Consider the following 19,682-nt stretch of genomic DNA (forward strand, 5'->3'; position numbering starts at 1 on the left):
GATGTTGTGTGCTTTTTTTCAAATAAGATAACAGTGCATGACCTTTTTCACTTCAATGTTCAAAAGCATTAATGTCCTAGTTTTTATGTTTCAATCAGAAATTGACATCATGTTGACAAACCTCAGCAGCCTTATTTATAGCACAAGGGTCTTTGAAAAAAGCCTGAGTGAAGAGTGGAAAAAGGTCACGACTACATCGTCTCTGTTGAGTCTTTGTTCACATTTTGTCTGTGAAGTACAAAAATCCAATTAAAGTACTTCTAATGTTTTTTTCCCTTTTTTCTTTTTCGAAATTCTGTAGATGTTGTAATATTTGGGGGCTTTTAACATTTCTTTCTAATGTTATATTCAGAGTTGAAAAGTTTAATGGGCTTTTATTATGCCTGATACTTCATGAAGCCTTGAAGGGCTAACAGGCAGCGTACCTTTAGGACAGCAAAAGAAACATCAGACACTGCTCTTTGAATGATGCATTTTTTCCCTTTGACTAGAGTTTTGGGCTGAAGGCCAGCGAGTCAGAGTGCCCTACAGTCACTGTGCCAAGACAATTACAGCCGGAAGGCTCCAGTCGGCACATTAGTGCCTATCATATGGCTCGGCATCATAAGTAATAAATTCAACAAAAACGCTAGTAATGTCCTTACATAATTTATCACTCCTCTCAATCTCTACTGTCTTCAGTTCCTCCAACACCACCTCTGCCTCTTCCTCCTCTTCTCCTCCAATACTAGAGCCTACACCCAGGTTTAGCATTACTTCACATCAATTATACATAAAGTATCGAACAAGCTTTCTCTGAGACCGCCTAAATATGGAGCCCCGAGTACTCCTCCAGGACCCTGAAGGACACTGGCCATCCCTGAGTAGCCTCCAAAATTCCCATCATGTGCCTTCATCTATTTAACTACCTACTTCAACATCTCCCACTAAGACTTTCCCAACTGCAGTGTCATTATCCCACTCCTGGATCATCTTCTAATTGCCTTAATCATCTTTAAGTACTTGTCACCAGAATGTTTGCGTCATCACCGATACAGGAAGTGGAATATATATCTGCTATTGTAGTTGGATGGATTTTAAGTTTTTTCTACATTAGGTCGTTAGGTCCATATATATTTGGACACTGACACAAGTTGTTGTTTGTTTGGGGGGGTTTTTTGTTGTTGTTTTTTTACCCGTTTACTGAAACATACTCCATTTTAAATTATATGATGGACATAATGTGTAGACTTTCAGCTTTTACTTGAAGGTATCCATGTTCAATCTGGATGAAGGGTTTAGGAGTTTCAGCTCAACATGTGCCACCATTTTTTTAAAGTATTTGGACGATTGATTTAAAGGCTAGTTCATAGGCAGGTGGGGCAATTGCTTCATTATGTCATTATCAATTAAGCAGATAAAAGGCCTGGAGTTGATTTAAAGTGCGGTGCTTACATGTGGAAGAGTTTGCTGTGAAAAGACGTGGTACAGTCAAATAAGTGTTCCATGCAGGTGAAACTAGCCGACCTTAACCTGCAAAAACAGAAGAAAAAAAAAACAATTAGACAAATTTCTGCAATAGTAGGAGTGGCAAAATCTACACTTTGGTACATCTTGAGAAAGAAAAAAAAAAGCACTGGTGATTTGAACAACACAAAACAACCTGGACGTCCATGGAAAACAACAGTGGTGGATGATCGCAGAATCATTTCCATGGTGAAGACAAACCCCTTAAAGACAGCCAACCAAATGAGCAATGCTCTCCAGGGGTTAGGCATTGCAATATCCAAGTCTACCATGAAAAGTAAATATAGAGGGCTCACTGCAAGATGCAAACCACTGATAAAACTCAAAAATAGAGAGGCTCGATTGCACTTTCTTAAAAAAAAAAAAAAACATCTAAAAATGTCAGCACAGTTCTAGGAAAAATATTCTTTGGACAGATGAAACTATAATCAGTCTCTACCAGAATGATGGCAAAGTGTGGAACAGATCATGATCCAAAGCATACCACATTATCTGTAAAACACGGTGGAGGCAGTCTGATTTCCTGGGCGTGCATGGCTGCCAGTGGTACTGGGACACTAGTGTTTATTGATGATGTAACACAGGACAGAAGCAACCTAATGAATTCTGAGGTGTTCCGAGACGTACTGTCCTCTCATATCCAGTTAATGCAGTCAAATTGATTGGCCAGTGTTTCATTATACAGACAATAATGACCCAAAACATACAGGCAAAGCAACCCAGGAGTTTATTAAAGCAAAGAAGTGGAATATTCTTGAATGGCCAAGTCAGTCACCTGATCTTAAACCACTTGATTACAACAGTTACTACAGTTTAATACAATGAACTGGAACTGGTGTAACACCACATACAAAATTTTAATCAGCTTTTGCTTTAATACTGTAAAGTTAACATTAATATTAATATAAAAATACTACTGTTTAATGCTGAAATGAGAAATGTATGTATCTGAAGAAGCATGCAGTGAAGCAACTTGAAGGGTTTGTGGTTGTGCCCTTTAAATCATGCACCCTCACACTCAGTTAAGGTTTTTTGTTTGTTTGTTTTTTTAAAATCTTGAATATGTGCATCGGGATCTTATGGCAGGAAAGCTTAATCCACATTTTTAAGCTAAACTATATATGCAATAAAAATGAAAGTTTGTATTTTGTTTATGTTATTTAATTCATGTCAGTAGGACACCAACCCAAAATGCAAAATGTTAAATTCAATTCAATCCAGTCCAGTTTTATCTATAAAGCATCAAAGCACAACAGTTGCCTCTCGTTATTATTATTGATAACGAGGGGCTGCGGTTTAGGGAATGCCTCATTGGGATAGACGGGTGGAAACTAGACAAAGAGCAGAGAGAGGGTGAAACAAGAATAAATGTGTGTGTGGTGCAAGTAGGTATTTATAGACATATGACCGGAAGAGGAGTGTTTTGGGTGGAGTCTAGCTCCTGAAATTCAGAAAAATTAGCTCCAATTATGTGCACTAATTTAATTTCCCTGGCAGTGTGACTTCTTCCAGGTGTATGAGTGATGAGTGAGTTTTTTTTTCTGTCATTTACATTCATGCTAGTGTGTGTGTGTGTGTGTGTGTGTGTGTGTGTGTGTGTGTGTGTGTGTGTGTGTGTGTGTGTGTGTGTGTGTGGTAAATGGAAAGTCAAGAGCTCAATAAATCAAAATCTAAGTGTGATGCTAAAGGAAGTTAAATCTAAAGTGAATACAGGTATTGTGGTATGAGGTGGTAAAGATCTTCTAGCTCCAAGAGTGTGTTGATTCCATCAGCAGCAACAAAGCAACAAAGACGGGTACTATGGATGTTTTGATAAGACCACAGTTTAATATTAATTGAGAGTTAATTTGTCTGGGATTGCACCACTTTTCAGTCACAACTGGTGCAATCCCTATACATCTGGATGACAAGACTGGTCCTTGAACTGGTCTTCCTTAGATGTAACCCAAGAGGTTTTGTTGAAATTAATTGATCTCTATGTCGCCTCATTTTTTTTTCTGTCTTTGTGTTTGCAGTTTAAGATATTAATTTTCTTTTCACATTTTCCTGCCTCAACGTTTTGAGTTTAAGTTGTGTTTATAAAAGATTCGTTGTTTCATCATTGAGAATACAATACAACAGGCTTTTTAAATATTCATTAATTCAGTGTTTTCACAACAGAGTTGATTATAATCTTGTGGGGGAACCAGACAGGCAAATATCTATTAAAGTATGTTTTAAACCACATCAGGAGGCTATCTCAGAATCCATTTTGGTACTGTGTATGTGCTAAAACATTCCACATTTAGCATCAGCAATACATTAGTGGTCGCCTATTAATCAGAAGATGCCGTGGCCTATTTGATGAATTATTTATATCATCAGCACTCAACAAAAGCTCCTTTGATTTCACCCTACGAAAAATATTCACTCATTGGCACTTGTTGTGTGTGTTTGTGTAAATGTGTGTGTGCTTATAGTTCAGTTAAGTGATGTAATCTAAAACCAAACCACTGACCTTTCAGGCCGGTGCTCTCTGATGTCGATTTTTGGGATCAGTCCAGGACCTATTTTGGGATGAAATCGATGGCAGAGGTAGCCTTGGCTTTAGAGATGTATGAGCCCTATTTCGGGGCTTTCTGATACCAGTATCTGGTGTTTTACTGGCGGTTTGTGTTGGATATTTTAAGTGGCAAGTGGCGTCAGTGTACGATAAGAAAAGATAAGGAGGAAGTGAGTATTTCACTCTGTTCATCTCTGGTTTCTTTGTTCATTTTCATGTTTCTTAGAAGCCCTTTAGATCAATTTAATAAATTACTCAGAATTTATGATTCGTATCATCAATTTCCCAAAGCTGGTACATTTAGAAAATGCTTTCAGTTAAACAGGACCTACTGTGCTTCTTCTTGTTTTATCTAATATGGCCAAAGTTTCAAATAAGTTCAGCATATGTGCAATTAATTCCTCTGAAAGGAAAGCTCAGGGTTTAGACTTTAGCTTTGACACTTTTTTCTACTCTTGGACTTCTATAATATCAGCCCACCTTCTGTTTGCAAGGGGCAGCCAATCAGAAGGCAATCAACTAAAAGTGAGAGGAGCTTTAATGCTGTTTGTTTCAGATCACTGATGAGCTGAGGGGCTAAGGCACAGTAAAAGATAAAAAGATTTATTTGAACTGTGAATCAATAAAATCAAAATAGCAGGCAGTAGTGGACTGGCAAGTGGAAGCACCAAAACATTTCCCGGTGGCCTAAAGGTCATTTTAGCCTGCCGTGAATTTGAGCAGCAATATTATAAAAGTGCGAATGAGTTGAGGGAACTATCAGACCACAGCAGATCTGTCTCTAGCGTCCTCCTCTGCCATATCTTCCCTTTGCGGATCCTCCATCATTACATCCATGAGATTTCTCTGTGGTCTTCAACTTCTTCTCCCTGGCAGCTCCATCTTTAACATCCTGCCTCCTCTGCACATGTCCAAACTGCTCAACCTGAGCTGTTCCTCTGATGTACTTATTTCTAATCTTGTCCATCCTGGTCACCTCCAGCATCATCAATCAGCCCCGTATGTGCTTAATGTAAGAGCTGTCATTTTTAATTATTATTTTCTTATTTTAATGGCTCCATCCTCCAGGATCTGAAAAACAAATGATGTGAGATGAATGTCACTTTCAGTTAATGCTGTTTATTTAGAGCAATATGCTTAAGAAGCTGCATCTTATGATCTTAGGAGTTAATACAATCCACTAATGGTAGACTCTGTTATCTATGATTTATCGCTGGATTTTATTGTTAAAGTTTCAAATTGAATGAGTAGGAAATTATAGAAGGTCTGCATGGACATAACTGTGAATGGAGAGAAAAACAATTTCTTAGTCTATGGAATTACATCCTCATATTACATCATGCACTTTGTGCATGTTTTCTCTTTAGTCTCCACTAGAGGGAGGCACACAGTAAAATGAGCTTTGAACAAGTGTCACAGGGCCTGAGGGAGCTTTGTCTCACTGTTTTTCTTTATTACATGAGAATGAGTGTGTGACAGGACTCCACCGAGGCATTAAATCTGTGCTGCAGATCCCAAGAGAGACGGGGGAACAATTAGAAAGTGGATCACGGAGATGACTGGGAAAATGAGATTCAGGACACCTGTTGACCTTTGTCACCACCCTCTCTGTGTCCTTAAAGGCAAATTATTTTTCCGCTTGTCACATTTAGCAGAAATCATTCTAATCTTTGTCAGCCATGCCTATTTAAAGCCGTCCTGCACTGATTTGATGTATTTTCCGGTCTCGTGTTGAGGTTGTTTTGATGGAAATGGGAGAAATGCAACTTTCTCTGCTTCCTCAGGAGTTCAGAGGTTAATTAGCAGAGAATAAGGTGTGATATGGAGGGAGGCTATAGAGGAGGAAGCTGCACAGCATCAGTCATTTGTTCTGTGGTGGATTTTCCTGATGCACCTCCTTGTGAATTTTGGATAATTTTTTTTATTGTTATCACTGACGGCAGGAATAATATTTACTGGAGAAATCCCAAGCCAGCTTCAGCTTTTTGCCAAAAACCTAATCTATGTGGTGTGAGAATATTTGAGCTTCCTCTTTGTGTGATTGGATTTCCTGTGGATTAACGTGGTGATCCAGATTTTTTGGGGGGATTTTTTACTCTCATCTGAAGCATTTGACGTTCATGAGGGAGTTGGACCATCACACCCTGCTTTTAATTGTGGAAAAAATCCTGTAACATTCATTGGAGCACAACAGATCACCGGGGTAAAAAACAAAACAAAAAAAAAACAGGCAGTCAATTAAAAAGGCAGAGGGGGAGAGCTAAATAAAGAATCATCAAGAAAAAAATGTGACATAAAAAGAGTGATGAGTGACTGACACTGTTTCAGAGACAGGAAAAGGCAGTGGAGAAGAGTGAGACTGTGAGAGGCAGATGGATTAAGACAGGTGTCTATAGAGAGTCCAGTGATGTCGAAATAGAGGCAAGGAAAATAACAAGAGAAGACGAGATAGAAGAAGAGGGGAAGATGAGTGTAAGATGGGAGACGGAGGGACTCCAGACAGTTGGCATCGTCTGCCTGGTGATCATGTTCCTCAAACTGATGCACCTGCTGGGCCTGATCGACATCACTGAGACCGGTGAGATGCCACAGGAGGGGGGAAGTGAGGAGGAGGAAAGACACGGAGCAATTTGTGAATGTTGTGAATGTGTCTGACCCAATTTGGATACGTGTAGATTATCAAGAGAGAAGAAGACATAGCTGTAAGAGACATGAGACAGCCACAGATGGTGTAAACAATAAAGACTTTTTTTGGCTTGGTTTTACACAGGCATCATTTTAAAGCTTGTTAGCTGAATAATTGATGTGAGTTGACAGTCAGTCCCTATCAACCTCTGGTAATAATTGCTCACATGTATATTCTTTTAACCCAAAGCTTTAAATATGTAAATCTTTTAAAAATGGCAATTATAGAAATACACAGTGTATTACTGATTCCTGAAATACTAATTTCAAACAGGAGTAAATAGTTTGATTTCAGTTTGGCATGAATACATATTTGATGGTCTGGTGAGTATTTGCAGCACTGGGGCATTAAAGGGGGAATTAACTATCATGGTAATACCAGTGCAGCAGTTTGGCTCGTGTTTTAGTGACAGTTAGTGACATTAAAATTGACACATGTTTAAAAAAACAACCATACTTTCCCAGTACCTCAGAGTGTGTATAGTACAGTAGCTACAGAAATCACTTCTGTTAGAGCAATGATTCCCCAGTACCAGTACAAGTACCCCCAGGGTACTTCTCCAGCCAGGGGAGTACGTGAAAGATCAGCTATTACTTAGGCCAGTTAAAGACTTTAGTGGACATTAACATGTTTAAGCACCCTCGAAAACATGATTCTTCACCCTCAATGAAGCAATAATTTTGAGTTAAATACAGGTGATATATATAATTAAAAGGTTTATTTATTCAGATAATAAATCATTAAGGAAAATGTTCTTATAAATTGAATCTTTGCCAATCAAGTCAATTTTATTTCACCAGATTCCATTAAATTTGACATTTTATCTTTTATTTATGTTACAAACTATACATGGAACATTCACATGTAATTAAATTAGAGGTAGAAGTAAAGCATTTTGGGCACAGGCTATTTGACTGCATAAAACCTCTCTAAAAGAAATAAATGAGGAGTAAAACAAAGAAGAAAAACTGATTTACTTTTATCCAAAGAGAAATCAACGATTAAGATAGTTTTCTAAAATTATGCCTAACACTTTACATTATTACATAATGCATTGCAAATCCCAGCAAAGTGAAGTCTGCCATTTTCATTCTTAATGTATTATAATAGTTTTCAGTGTATTTTGTAGATTGTGTTCTGTGTGTCTGAATTTTCTGAAGTTTTGAGCCCTGGGTTCAACATTTCCATGGTAACAGATGCCTCCGCCAATCAGACGCCACTGTTTCAATTTAGGATTGTGGGTAGAGTAAAAAAAGCCTTTTCGTTACAACGAAAAGGTTGATATACAGACCTGTGCTTTCTGTAGGAATACTTACCATCATCCCATGTTTTAGATTGTAGTAAGGCGTAACTCTGAATGTTTATGGCTCATAATGAATCAGGTTTTTATTTCCACAAACTAAATGCTGACCTGCAGAACTCTCGTCACCAATAGTTTTTCTTGGTTATTCTGTATTATTTTGTATCATGCAGGAGATACAGAATAATCATGCTCTGATGGGATCATATGAGCGTTATTTTCTTTAATAGAATTTGAAATTATTAAAAATGTGCAGGTTAGATTCATTTTAGATTAGAATCTTTAGCAGGCAAATTAAACTTTTTTGCAGAAATGTTGCAAAAATGCATTGAACAGTCTGAAAATTTAGAGGGGAAAAAGGAAAATGTGTGGACTTTTGAGAAAGTATTTCATCCTACCGGGTGCCTTTTCTGATATAACTGGGTTACAAGAGCATGACCGTCTTTGACAGCTGCACCCATACAGACAAGGTCAGAAGCCATCTTCTTCTCACATTGTGCAAGAATAAATGAACTGTAAAGAAATGTTGAAGAGCGGATCACATTCCAGTTTTAATCCCCTTCTCTGTGGTTTGGGTTTATGTTTCACACCTTTGGACCCAGCGTGTAAACCACACAGCGTCCGATCTGACTTGACATGTTTTCTTTTTGTTTTTTGTTTTTTTCTTCCTCTTACTGTCACTCTCCCACTGTTCTCCATTTACGCTCTTTCACTCCATCTCGGTGTCGACACCCGTCCACCTCCTCCACCTCTGTTCTTTCTGTCTAAAGATGGTGAGTATGTAACAGCACGAGTCCAACCAAACGGAGAAAACGTCCCTCCTTTTTTAAAAGTGTTTTCTTTTTGCCCGGCTGTGCAGTGCTTTCTCTTAGTGTGCAATGGTAACCAATGTCACGACACTTCATTTGAGTGAGAAAGTGTCTTTGATCTAAATGATCAAACTTAGGTTTTCTGTGGTGGCTTTTGTTTTGAAAGTCGCTCCATATAAAGTCAGCCAGATTTGAAACATTTCCCACACGTCTACCTTCAGGATAGGCTGATTTTTGTTCTATAATAACTTTTTTATGTTTAATGAAGGCATGCAAACTTTTACTTTTATACTATAAATATACTTTCCAAGTTACAGGCCCTTGAAGTACATAGAGATTGGCTGGAATTCAGTGCTTTTTAATGGCCTTTCATTTTTAAATGCTTGAACCTGATTAAAACTGATTTGGTTGTAGTTTTTAACTATGTTTAAACAAGGCAATAAAAAAAAGTGATAAATTTCAACCTTCCTTTTATATATTTCAAGGGCCTGTAGCTCAGAAACTACTCATACATTATTGACCAACAATATCAGCTGATTCTGATGGGGCCATGTGGGATGCATTGATTGAATTCTCATAAAATGACCCTCCAAGTTTGGTGACATGTCCACCATAAAGAAAGTACCTCCTCCTCTTATTTTACTCCCTTGTTCGCCTGCCTTTTCCTCCTCCACAGTTTTTTGATAATTCTCTCTTTTGAACTTCGAACATTTTCCTCTTATGCCTCCTCCTGTTGAATGTGTGAACCCACCCACACCCCATCTCCGAATGTTGACCTGCATCCTCTCACTCAATGTCTGTCCCATCCTCCCTCTTTTTTCTTTCCATCCTTCCCTCCCTTCATCACTTCTCTCTCCTTCTCCCCTTCTTTACTTTTCCTCCTTTCTGTCTGTCTATCCATCCCTTTCTCTCTGTCTCTCTTCCTCCCACAGACAGCAGCGACAGTGATTTGGAGCTGTCAACTGTGCGTCACCAGCCAGAGGGGCTGGACCAGCTGCAGGCTCAGACCAAGTTCACCAGGAAGGAGCTTCAGTCTCTGTATCGAGGCTTCAAGAACGTGCGTCTAGCTGCTCCTTCTGCTGAGACCAGCCTAATTGCTTTGCTATTATTACTATGCTTTATATAGAGCTGAATTATTATTCTAACATGTATATCTCCTTTTTCCTCCTCTCTTGAGCAGGAGTGTCCCAGCGGACTGGTTGATGAGGAGACATTCAAGTCCATCTATTCTCAGTTCTTTCCCCAAGGAGGTTAGACATTAAAACAATCTCCTCTTTTTCTGTCCTTTTTAGTGAGGGACTGAGGGTCATATTTTTCCACACCTGATTTATATTTCATAACTTTGACCTCCTAAGACCCAAACTCTTTCATGGCATGCATTTTTAATTTCTCTTTGCTATTTGGGCTGATTGGGACCTGATGAATGTAAAAACAAAATTATCTGATTTCTTTTTTTTTTTTTTGAGAAAAATGAGACCCACATATGAGGACATTCGTTTTAAATTTTGATAGAGCAGTGGCAGTATAATGTCCTCCTAAGTGGATATCAGGCCCTTGTAGAGAAAAATTTAGTATTTTGGTCTAGACCAGCGGTCCCCAACCCCCAGGCTTCAGACCGGTACCGGTCCGTGAGTCGTTTGGTACCGGGCCACGAGAGTTGAGGCTCAGGTCTGAAATGTATGTGTTTCAGGGTTTTTATCGGTTTTCAGCGTTATTTTGTTATGGTTTTTATCGTTAACTCAGTTTTCCTCGGTCTTTTCACGTGTGTTATGAATAAATCTTCTTTTTTTGGTACCGGTACTAGTTTTATTTTGTTGTATTTATCTGCGACACCTTAAAGGCCGGTCTGTGAAAATATTGTCGGGCATAAACCGGTCCATGGCGCAAAAAAGGTTGGAGACCGCTGGTCTAGACGACCCAAAATGTGATGTCCACATGTGTGGACGCCAGGTCCTAGGAGGTTAAACAAGATTTAAACAAGATGCACACCCAATTATTTTGTTCCTGAAGCAGGCTTGAAATATGCCTCCATTCAGGAAAGAGAAACAAGGGTTACCCCAGTAGGTGTCAAAGGGGGAATGAGTTAAAAGCATTTAGTATGAGAAGTAAAAGTATGTGGCTACAAGAGCCACATGCTGCAATATTCAGTTAAAATTCAGTTTATCATGCTTTAATGCTGCCCTATTAAAATAATTTAATAGCATTAAAAAATACACAGTGTGTCAGAATTAATCTGAAACTGAAAAGTCCAGTATGACAAAGTCTGAAAGAATACCCAGACTGCCACCTTCAGATGAGAGGAAGCTGCTTTGGATGCTCAGGAGCAACCCAGGAGCCATCAGTGCTCAAGCCTGCTATGAACTGGAAACCAGTGAAACACCAGCTTTATTGGCTGAATATATTTTACATCGCCATGGACTAAAAGGGTGTTGACTACACGGACAAGTCAAAGCCTTCTGGAGAAAAGTGACACAAAAATTGATCTATTTGGGTACAATGACATGAGGCATTTTTGGAAGAGTGTCATGTCTCCCTCCCCTTACCCCTGTTGGAGGGTTCTTTCTGTTAAAAAGGAGGTTTTCCTTCCCACTGTCGCCAAAATATTTGGTCATGGGGGGGTCGTCTGGTTGTTGTTGGTTTCTCTGTATTGTAGGTTCTTCATCTTACAATACTAAGTGCCTTGAGGTGATTATTGTTGTGATTTGGTGTTATATAAATAAAACTGAACTGAATTGAAGGCGAAGCGAAGCTTTACAACCCAAGAACAATGCACTGCAACAGTGTTGCAACAGGACGCATCAAAACACACACAAAAACTAGTTCTAGAATTGAAACCGCAGGCTAACCTCTGGAACAGCCTTTCCAAAGTCCCAACTTCAATCATGAAAACTTGTTAACAATGTTTGAAAACTGGGTCTCCCTCTCCTTTGCTTATTTGGGTGCTTTGTTAAAAGCACTACATTAAATCCGCATCTTCTTTCATCTACAGATGCAACCACCTACGCTCACTTCCTGTTCAACGCGTTTGACATGGACAGAAACGGTTCAATCCGTTTTGAGGACTTCGTCATCGGCCTATCAGTGTTGCTCAGAGGTTCGGTCACCGAGAAGCTCAACTGGGCTTTCAACCTTTACGACATTAATAAGGATGGTTACATCACCAAAGAGGTGCGTGCGTGCGTGCGTGCGTGCGTGCGTGCGTGCGTGCGTGTAAGATATGTCATTTTTTTGACAACAAGACAAAGACAAATTTCATATTCTGTCACCTTTGTTACATCCAAAACTGTTTAAACTGACATGAAGTAGAAGCAACTAATAACTGATTTCATATGTGTACACTTAAGTGCTTTACAAGAAGATAAATGTTTTTTGTTTTTTTTAAAAACCACACTCACTAGCTCACCTTCTCAATCTAGATTCTGGGTCTAGATACTGATCAGGGGCCTTAAACCAGGCAGAATTATATATTTTTGTTAGTAATAACTATTATGTCCTATTTAAGCAGTTAATAACCATTTTAATAATGCTTATTAACTGCTTATTAAGGTGTTAATAAGCATATTAAGCCCATTTCTTGGGGCAGATATGCCTGTTTGTATTTGTAGAGAATAGCATGTTGATTGGCTTCACTTTGAGAAACTACACCAGTCGCAGACATTTAAAGGAGAGCTCTTATACTCGTTTTCCATGGTATAGGTGACCTGAATGATGATTGTGCCTTTGGCAGTTTCAAGCTAAATAAACATATGTAGACATTTAGCCTCAAGGGCTGTCTGTCTCTATCTATCTGCCCTGATACAATCTCATCTTTCTCAGAGACTGGCTTTTTTTTTGTTTTTATTAAAAACAGCCAAGATGGGACAACTAAATTAAATTTCCGTTTTAATCATATAATATAGAGTTTGTACATTTTAAAATTCATAGTAGGTAAACAAAACACTGAAACAGTTGGCTGTTTTAGGTAAAAAGTGAATTATATTCACTCCCTTTCCTTCTCTGCTTCTCTTCAGGAAATGCTGGCAATTATGAAGTCGATCTATGACATGATGGGGAGGTATACCTACCCTTGCGTGCGGGATGAAGCACCCTCTGAACATGTCGACAAGTTCTTTCAGGTTCTGATTCCACACAATTAAATATAATTTCTAGATTATAGTTTTTCATTGAGTCATGGATAACAGACTTAGGGGTAGTAAGATTTAGCCTTGAGGCAGATGACTAATGCCCAAAGTTATGATGAAAAGACTGGTGATGGCTCAGATTGACTCCCTTTTCCATAAAAGCTATTGTAAGCCATACATAACTACATTAGAGCATCTTAGAATATCTGTCATAGATAAAGACAAACGTCTAGGTATAAACGCAAACAGAGCCATTTATGAAAAGTTTTCCTTTGTAAAATATAATTTGGTTGGAAATGACCCTACTCATTCATTTTGGTCTCTTAAGAGTTAAATATCGTAAATATTGTCTCACTAATGTCTGCTTTCTCTTCTTATTTTTTCTGTTTTTTCAGAAAATGGACAGGAACAGAGATGGTGTAGTGACTATTGAAGAGTTCATTGAGACCTGTCAGAAGGTGATGCACACTTTTTTGTCCCACACACCAGTCAGTGTAAATCACAATTACAGTATTGCAGTAGATCAAGGTTCTTGGTTCAATGTCAGCTACAGCATGACGGCACTCACACTGACTAGTGTTATCTCCCTTCACACATATTGTAAACCCTGACATGTTATTTTTGGAGGAATATTACACTTTCTAGTCTGTAATGATCATATTCTGTATTTATATGCGGACTTTGCCTTTACTAATTATAGCGTGTTTATTTTTGAATCACCTTTAATCCTGTGTTCTTCTATATGTGTCTCCACTTCTTTCTCACAGTCAGTACTGTAAGGAAAAGAGACCTGATTACACCTAATTTCCTTTTTTAATACCCAATTCATGAACTTAAAAACGTCAGTGATAAAAACTCAGCTTCACATCCTCAAAGATATCTCTGCAGTTAATAACCAGAACCAGATGTTCCTCATATCAATACACTATTTTGGTTGAAAAATGTTTATAAACTAATATCCTTAATCATGAACATTCTCTGAAGGAAAGCACTTCCTCTGTATTTTGCTATATTAAGCTCCTGGTGTTTAATTTGTCACAGTCAGTATCTACACAATGTTAACAAACACTAAAACAGTGTTTACTCATCATCTAGTTATTTGGGCAGGCTACTTTTTCAGATTTTTTATGTCTGCTAGACAACCTTGACATAAACACAGTTTTTTTTTCTTAGATTTTTTACAGTAAAGTCAGTAGGCCTTACCAGGAAGACATCTCTGTACTGGAAAAGAAAGAAATTTTAAAACACACCTCCAAAAGCTGTAAATTGTTAACTGGGCAACAGTAAAAGTCATTATCTCCTGATAAAGGGTAGTTTTGAGTGTTGGCACTCACTACCAGCAAGTAAAAACTTGTAATGAGGCAATTAATTGACTTTTGACCCCGTTTCTTAACTGTTTTACCACAAAATTTTCTTTAGATTGTATGCGCAGTTTCGTGGATGTCAGTTTTCTTACCGACTTCACAAGTAGTTGAGGTCAAAGTATGTACACTAACTTATCTTGTGTTTTGGTTGGTGTAAAACACTGGGTTTTTAGATTATTAGTCATTATTTATTTTGAGACCATCTGTGTGTGCTGTTTACCCCAAACTCAAATATTGGTCAGTGCCTCTGATGCAGCTCTGCAGCTGTTTTAACATGCTTCAATCAACAGAGATAAAAATGGAAAATTCAAGCCAGTGCATTTACGTAACGAGCAGAGAGTGTTCCAGTTATTTTACTCAAACTGTAGACGTACTGTAGCATGCTTTATTTACACACAATTTTTTTTAAAAATACCGATAACACTAAGGCACAAAAGAATTACAATCTGAGAACTTTGAATTAACACAAACAATAGACTGAATGCTGCTGCTTTTCCCCAACAGGCTGTGTGTAATAGATGGATTACCACCAGGGGATGACTTGATCGATGACCTCAGTAAATCTTTTTCCTTAGTTAGTGGTCTCAAACACCAGTTCAAGTGTCATTGAATATAAAGTTTGGTGAAAAAGAATGTTTTTCTAGGGCTCTAAGTACACCCTAGATTTCATTTTCTGTATTTTCTGCATGACTTTCTCAGTGTCTCACATCACTCTTCTATACAGCATTGCCTCAGTTGACTGCATTCAGTCTTCTTCTCTATCAAGCACATCAAAAAACTGAAATTAGTTGTCTATTAGATATTTGTAAAAACAAGCTCAGTCTCTAATCTGTGCCCCTATAAAGAAACATGACATGGTGGAAGATTTATATTCGCAGTTGCTGATAATGACTCAGTTCTTTTGGCTATAAACAGTGCCACCATGGCCATTTGTTATATCTGAAACTTTGACCTAATCAGCGTGAACATTTGTTTCCTTCTGAATTTGCTGACAGATGTTTTTTCTTTATCGTTTTATTTGCAGGACGAGAACATCATGAATTCCATGCAGCTGTTTGAAAATGTGATATAAGAATCTGGACGTCCTCAGCTGTTTTCCTTCATTAGCACAACTCGCATACAAACAGAGCAAAGTCATGCACTCCACCCAATGCCGCAGACTCCACAATAACGTAAGACACCCTGATACATAATGTAGCTCCAGTGAAGATGCAGGGACTAGAGGTTTTTCTATTTCTCGCCACACTCTTTTAATGGTATCTTGTGACTGTTTCTGGATTACAAAAACTGCCTCATGTCAAAGGAGACATTCTTGGATGACTTTTTTGTCCTCGGTGGCTCAACAGACATGCTGATTGTGCTTTGATCAGCGGACAAAAGCCACAAGGAACGAAGAGGCTCACAGAAATTGACAAACTACATGGATACTAACTTTAACAATAACATACAGTATATACACTCACATATGGAAAAGCCTGCTGTTTCCTCAGATTTTTTTATAGCACTGGATGGAGAAAAAAATCACAGTGAAAAAAAAAGACATGAACTAAAGCATGTTTGTCATCAGATATGTCATGTGGAATTAGCTTGCACTACAGTTTTATGACTATGTATTATATGTGCCTGAAATAAAGGCACTGTAGATACCTGCACCTGATATACCACTGAAGAAAACCAGTGTATATGTATATACATGTAAAGTTAATAATTATATCTAATGCATTGTGTTGGTCTAATCTGTGCTCCACCAAGTGATGGAATAGGACCAGTGCTCAATATTTGTTTAAGAAATTTCAATGTTAATCACTTTTAAAAAAAATGGTTAGTAAGCGTCGTTGGAATTTGGGATATTTAAATGTTTCTCTTCTTTTTTTATTTTTGTTTTGGAAGATTATGTTTGCTGATCAGATTACAAAAATGAGTCTTTGCACAACCGTGAAGAAAGACACATCAAACTAAGACCTTTTCTTTAGTATCTGTGAGCATGCTGACTCCACAGTGCCACAGTGTCATGTACAGTACAGTAGGACCTTTGTGATGTCAGGTAATTAAAGATGCTGTCTACAGGTGCGACTTCTTCTCTTTATTGTGGTTAACCAGTGGTTAACCAGTGCATTCAAATGATGATTCAGAAAATCTTTCATTATAAAAAGTCAATTTCTATTCCTCTGTATTTAGTGTTACATGCTGGCTTTGGAGCATTGCCCTGTTGTGTGACCCGGCTTATGCAATTACGGCTATTCTTCCAGTCTTTCTTGATCATACTGTCTATTACTGCATGCATAATGCGTTCCTCAGCCTGACAGGGGTCACACTGATACTTTGATACGATCCCTCAGAGTGACCACTAACCTGATGATGTCAAGCCCACCCACTTAAACAATAGAATTGAATACAGTAAAATTATTATTTTAAGTGGTGCTTATTAATGTGCAGAGTAGATCAAGTTAACACAAAAGGGAAGACAATGACATGAACATATTTAATTTAGCAGCATATTTATTGATTGAACATTCAGGCTTTGGGTGAACAGGTTGCACAACATCACTGTAATGTGTGACATGAAAGGCTAAAAAGCACGCATTGATTTTCTCAGGAATTGGTTAAGGGCCAAAGCTGGGATTGAAGTCAGTAATTAGACATATTTATCAGTTGTAAAACATAAAGTTTTACAACACAGTGGCAAAAGCAGGGATCTCATGATGAGTCCAAGATAGTTCAAGATTCAAGATTCTTTATTCGTCACATGCATAGTTATACAAGTACAACACGCAGTGAAATGTAACCTGACACACTCCTCGACTTGTGCAAAAAGGGGGAGAGAAGAAGAACATTATTATATACATTAGGTGAATGTGCAGTAGTAGCATTGTATGCAGCAAGCAGGTGAATTCTGTACATTAAGCGAATTAAATAAGAACAGACAATCTGAATGTGAAGTATGCGATACACACAATGTTTCAAACAGAAACAAACAGAAAGAAGACACTGTCATCACATAATCGCCACCACCTGTGGCTCACCTGCCTCCCAGTACCGCCCCCTTGAGCTCACTGCACCACTCCTACTCAGACAATATGAACATATTTAAAAATAAAAAAGAATTTGAAATGTACATTGTGCCGGTGGGTGTCTAGAAGAGAGTCCTGTCTCAGTCACTTATGGATGCTGTGTGAGAGGGCGGGTGTATGTGTGTGTTTGTGGGGGGGGGGATGTTATGGTTTAGGGCCCGGAAGGCTTGGGGATACAAGCTCCTCTTGAGTCTCTCTGTCCTAGCCCGGATGATTTCAGAAGTTGGAACAGTTTGTTGCCAGGATGGGACGGGTCCTTCAGTATCTGCGCTGCTCTAGTCCGGCATCTCCTGGTGTAGGTGTCCTGAAGTGGAGGGAGAGCAATCCTGTAGCAGTGCTCTGCTGTACGGATCACTCTCTGAAGAGCGTTTTGGTCCTTAACACAGCTGTTCCCAAGGATGTGATGTTCTGTGTGAGGATGTTCTCCACAGAACCCTAAATACACAATACAAGCCCAGAGCCCCGAAAGCTCGTTTTAATTGTTTAGGAGGCTGCAGAAAACCTACAGCCAGGTTATACAAGCGGGGTTATAATTACAGAACCTGTCCTTGAAGGGGGGGAGTCTGGGCTGCGTCACGTTCTAAGTCGCTTCTGATTGGTTAAGGTGGGGCGAAAGCTTACATAGGCACCCGACGTCACGGGCGATGTGGGCATGCGTCCTGATGAGCGTCATTCCCGTGGCTTTATGAAAGGCGAAATCCGTCCACGCGCAGCTGTTTCGAAACCGAGGGGAAGCAGGTCGTCTAGGAAGAACTGGGTTTAAGGACAGTCTCCCAATCTCTTCGCCGCCGTCCGCTGCGCGCGTGTGAGCCACTTTCCGCCTTCAACTGTCGTCTGCGCGTGCCTCCCGCCTCGCACAGCTTCAACAACACAAGCCACGGGGACAAGCCAGCGTTAGCCGAGAAGGGAAGTGGACTCTGTCTACTCTTTTATCAGGTAGGTGAGTGCAAAACGTGCCACGTTATTTTTAATTCCAGTGCCTTGTGAGTGTTAGGCACCCCTGCGTTGGTTTCCCACTCTGTACGCCGTCTCAGTTTAGGGGCTGGAGTTGGCAGAAGATAACCGCTAGCGGTTAGAGGTGTGTGAGCTCCCCTCTCTCTCTCTCTCTCTCTCTCTCCTCAGAGGACTTCGTGGGCCGCCTCGACCGTGGCGATGCTGATGCTGAAAGTGTGACCGTGAAAATAAAGGCCCAGATAGCCAGGGTTCTGTTAGGGTTCCAGTACTAGTCACCTTTCTCCTCTTTAGCTCATTTTTTTTTTTACTTATCAGTATGAGGTTTAGGGCAGATGTATCAAGGTTTCTAGATAATGAGGGCTTTATTGTGACTCTTACAACACACAAAACATAATACAGATAGGCTAAGTATGCATGAATAAAAACCCTTAATGAATCAAGCAGCACTAACTGCTACACTAATGCACATTTGGCTTTTAGGATTTACTGGCAATTGATAATGGCAGTGTCCTAGAAACGTGGCTAGGCAGGTGGGTGTATGCTCACAGTACATGTGCATCTATCACATGACCAATAAGTGGCCCAAAAAACCCAACCCAAAAGCCAAATGGGCAGTGCCTGGAGGTGACATGGCTATTTACGATTGCATGAGAATTGCATTATAAAATTTACTTTGTATCAACACCCAGATTCCAGGTAGCAGCTCGACTGCTTTATTTTCCTCTCTGAGTAGTTTAAATTTCAAATGAAACTGCCATTCTCAGAGCAGGGACCTTTGATACAACTGCACCTGCTTACACGGGGCTTTGTTGTGAAAGTAATGCTTTCAGCTTGTGGTTGTCATCATCAGGGTCCTCAGATCAGTCACAATTGTCATGAGAAGTGTCACAGTAATGCAATCCATGAGATATTTTAATCTGTAATATGACTGAGATTTGGCCGTTTTATTCTTTCAAACTGCTGACATTAGTTATAATGCCAGCATTGATGGGGTTGTGGACTGATTTGATATAAATTTCTTCCACAAAACACACAACGCAACTGCTGTTTAAGCAGGGGATTTAGTGCATTTTTTCCATTTACCAAATAAATACCGTGGTGTAACATAGCTGGTTTTCTGTAAGCTTTAAATAAATACTTTTGCCAGACCAAATGGCCAGTAGCACATTTGTGTCCCGTCCACAAATAAACAATTCCTCTAGCCTCATTTCCCCCTCTAAAATTGTGTTTTTGAAAATTCTTACTGCAGTCTGTTAGTGCTTGTAGTACATCCCTGCACCACCCTTACATGCAAGGTATTATCCTATGTCATTTAACCTGTAGTTTTCA

At 39.2% G+C, this 19,682-nt stretch overlaps 2 protein-coding genes across 9 annotated transcripts in view; both read left to right on the top strand.

Moving 5' to 3' along the window:
• The window catches only part of LOC146697255 (calsenilin-like), a 63,208-nt gene extending 46,814 nt beyond the window's left edge, over positions 1–16,394 (top strand). The window contains exons 3-8 of one of the 2 annotated variants that reach the window (XM_085475899.1): positions 9,776–9,900; positions 10,024–10,093; positions 11,833–12,011; positions 12,854–12,958; positions 13,360–13,422; positions 15,353–16,394. In XM_085475899.1, the coding sequence (XP_085332025.1) occupies positions 9,776–9,900; positions 10,024–10,093; positions 11,833–12,011; positions 12,854–12,958; positions 13,360–13,422; positions 15,353–15,400 (590 nt within the window). In that variant the 3' untranslated portion in view covers positions 15,401–16,394. Of the gene's footprint in view, positions 1–8,804; positions 9,901–10,023; positions 10,094–11,832; positions 12,012–12,853; positions 12,959–13,359; positions 13,423–15,352 lie in introns of both variants that reach the window. The other variant, XM_085475900.1, reaches the window with a different exon arrangement.
• Positions 16,395–18,004: 1,610 nt separating this feature from the next.
• Positions 18,005–19,682, top strand: part of slc23a2 (solute carrier family 23 member 2) — a 37,903-nt gene continuing 36,225 nt past the window's right edge. For 4 of the 7 annotated variants that reach the window (XM_085475901.1, XM_085475903.1, XM_085475907.1 and 1 more), the window contains exon 1: positions 18,006–18,335. The gene's annotated coding sequence lies outside the window, so the exon portion shown is untranslated. Of the gene's footprint in view, positions 18,340–19,682 lie in introns of all 7 variants that reach the window. The other 3 variants (XM_085475904.1, XM_085475908.1, XM_085475902.1) reach the window with 2 other exon arrangements.

The sequence above is a fragment of the Copadichromis virginalis genome, linkage group LG12 (assembly GCF_057382275.1).
Source record: "Copadichromis virginalis isolate Kocher_CV1m ecotype Utaka linkage group LG12, C_Virginalis_male_GT1.1, whole genome shotgun sequence".
In the NCBI taxonomy this organism is placed as follows: Eukaryota; Metazoa; Chordata; class Actinopteri; order Cichliformes; family Cichlidae; genus Copadichromis; species Copadichromis virginalis.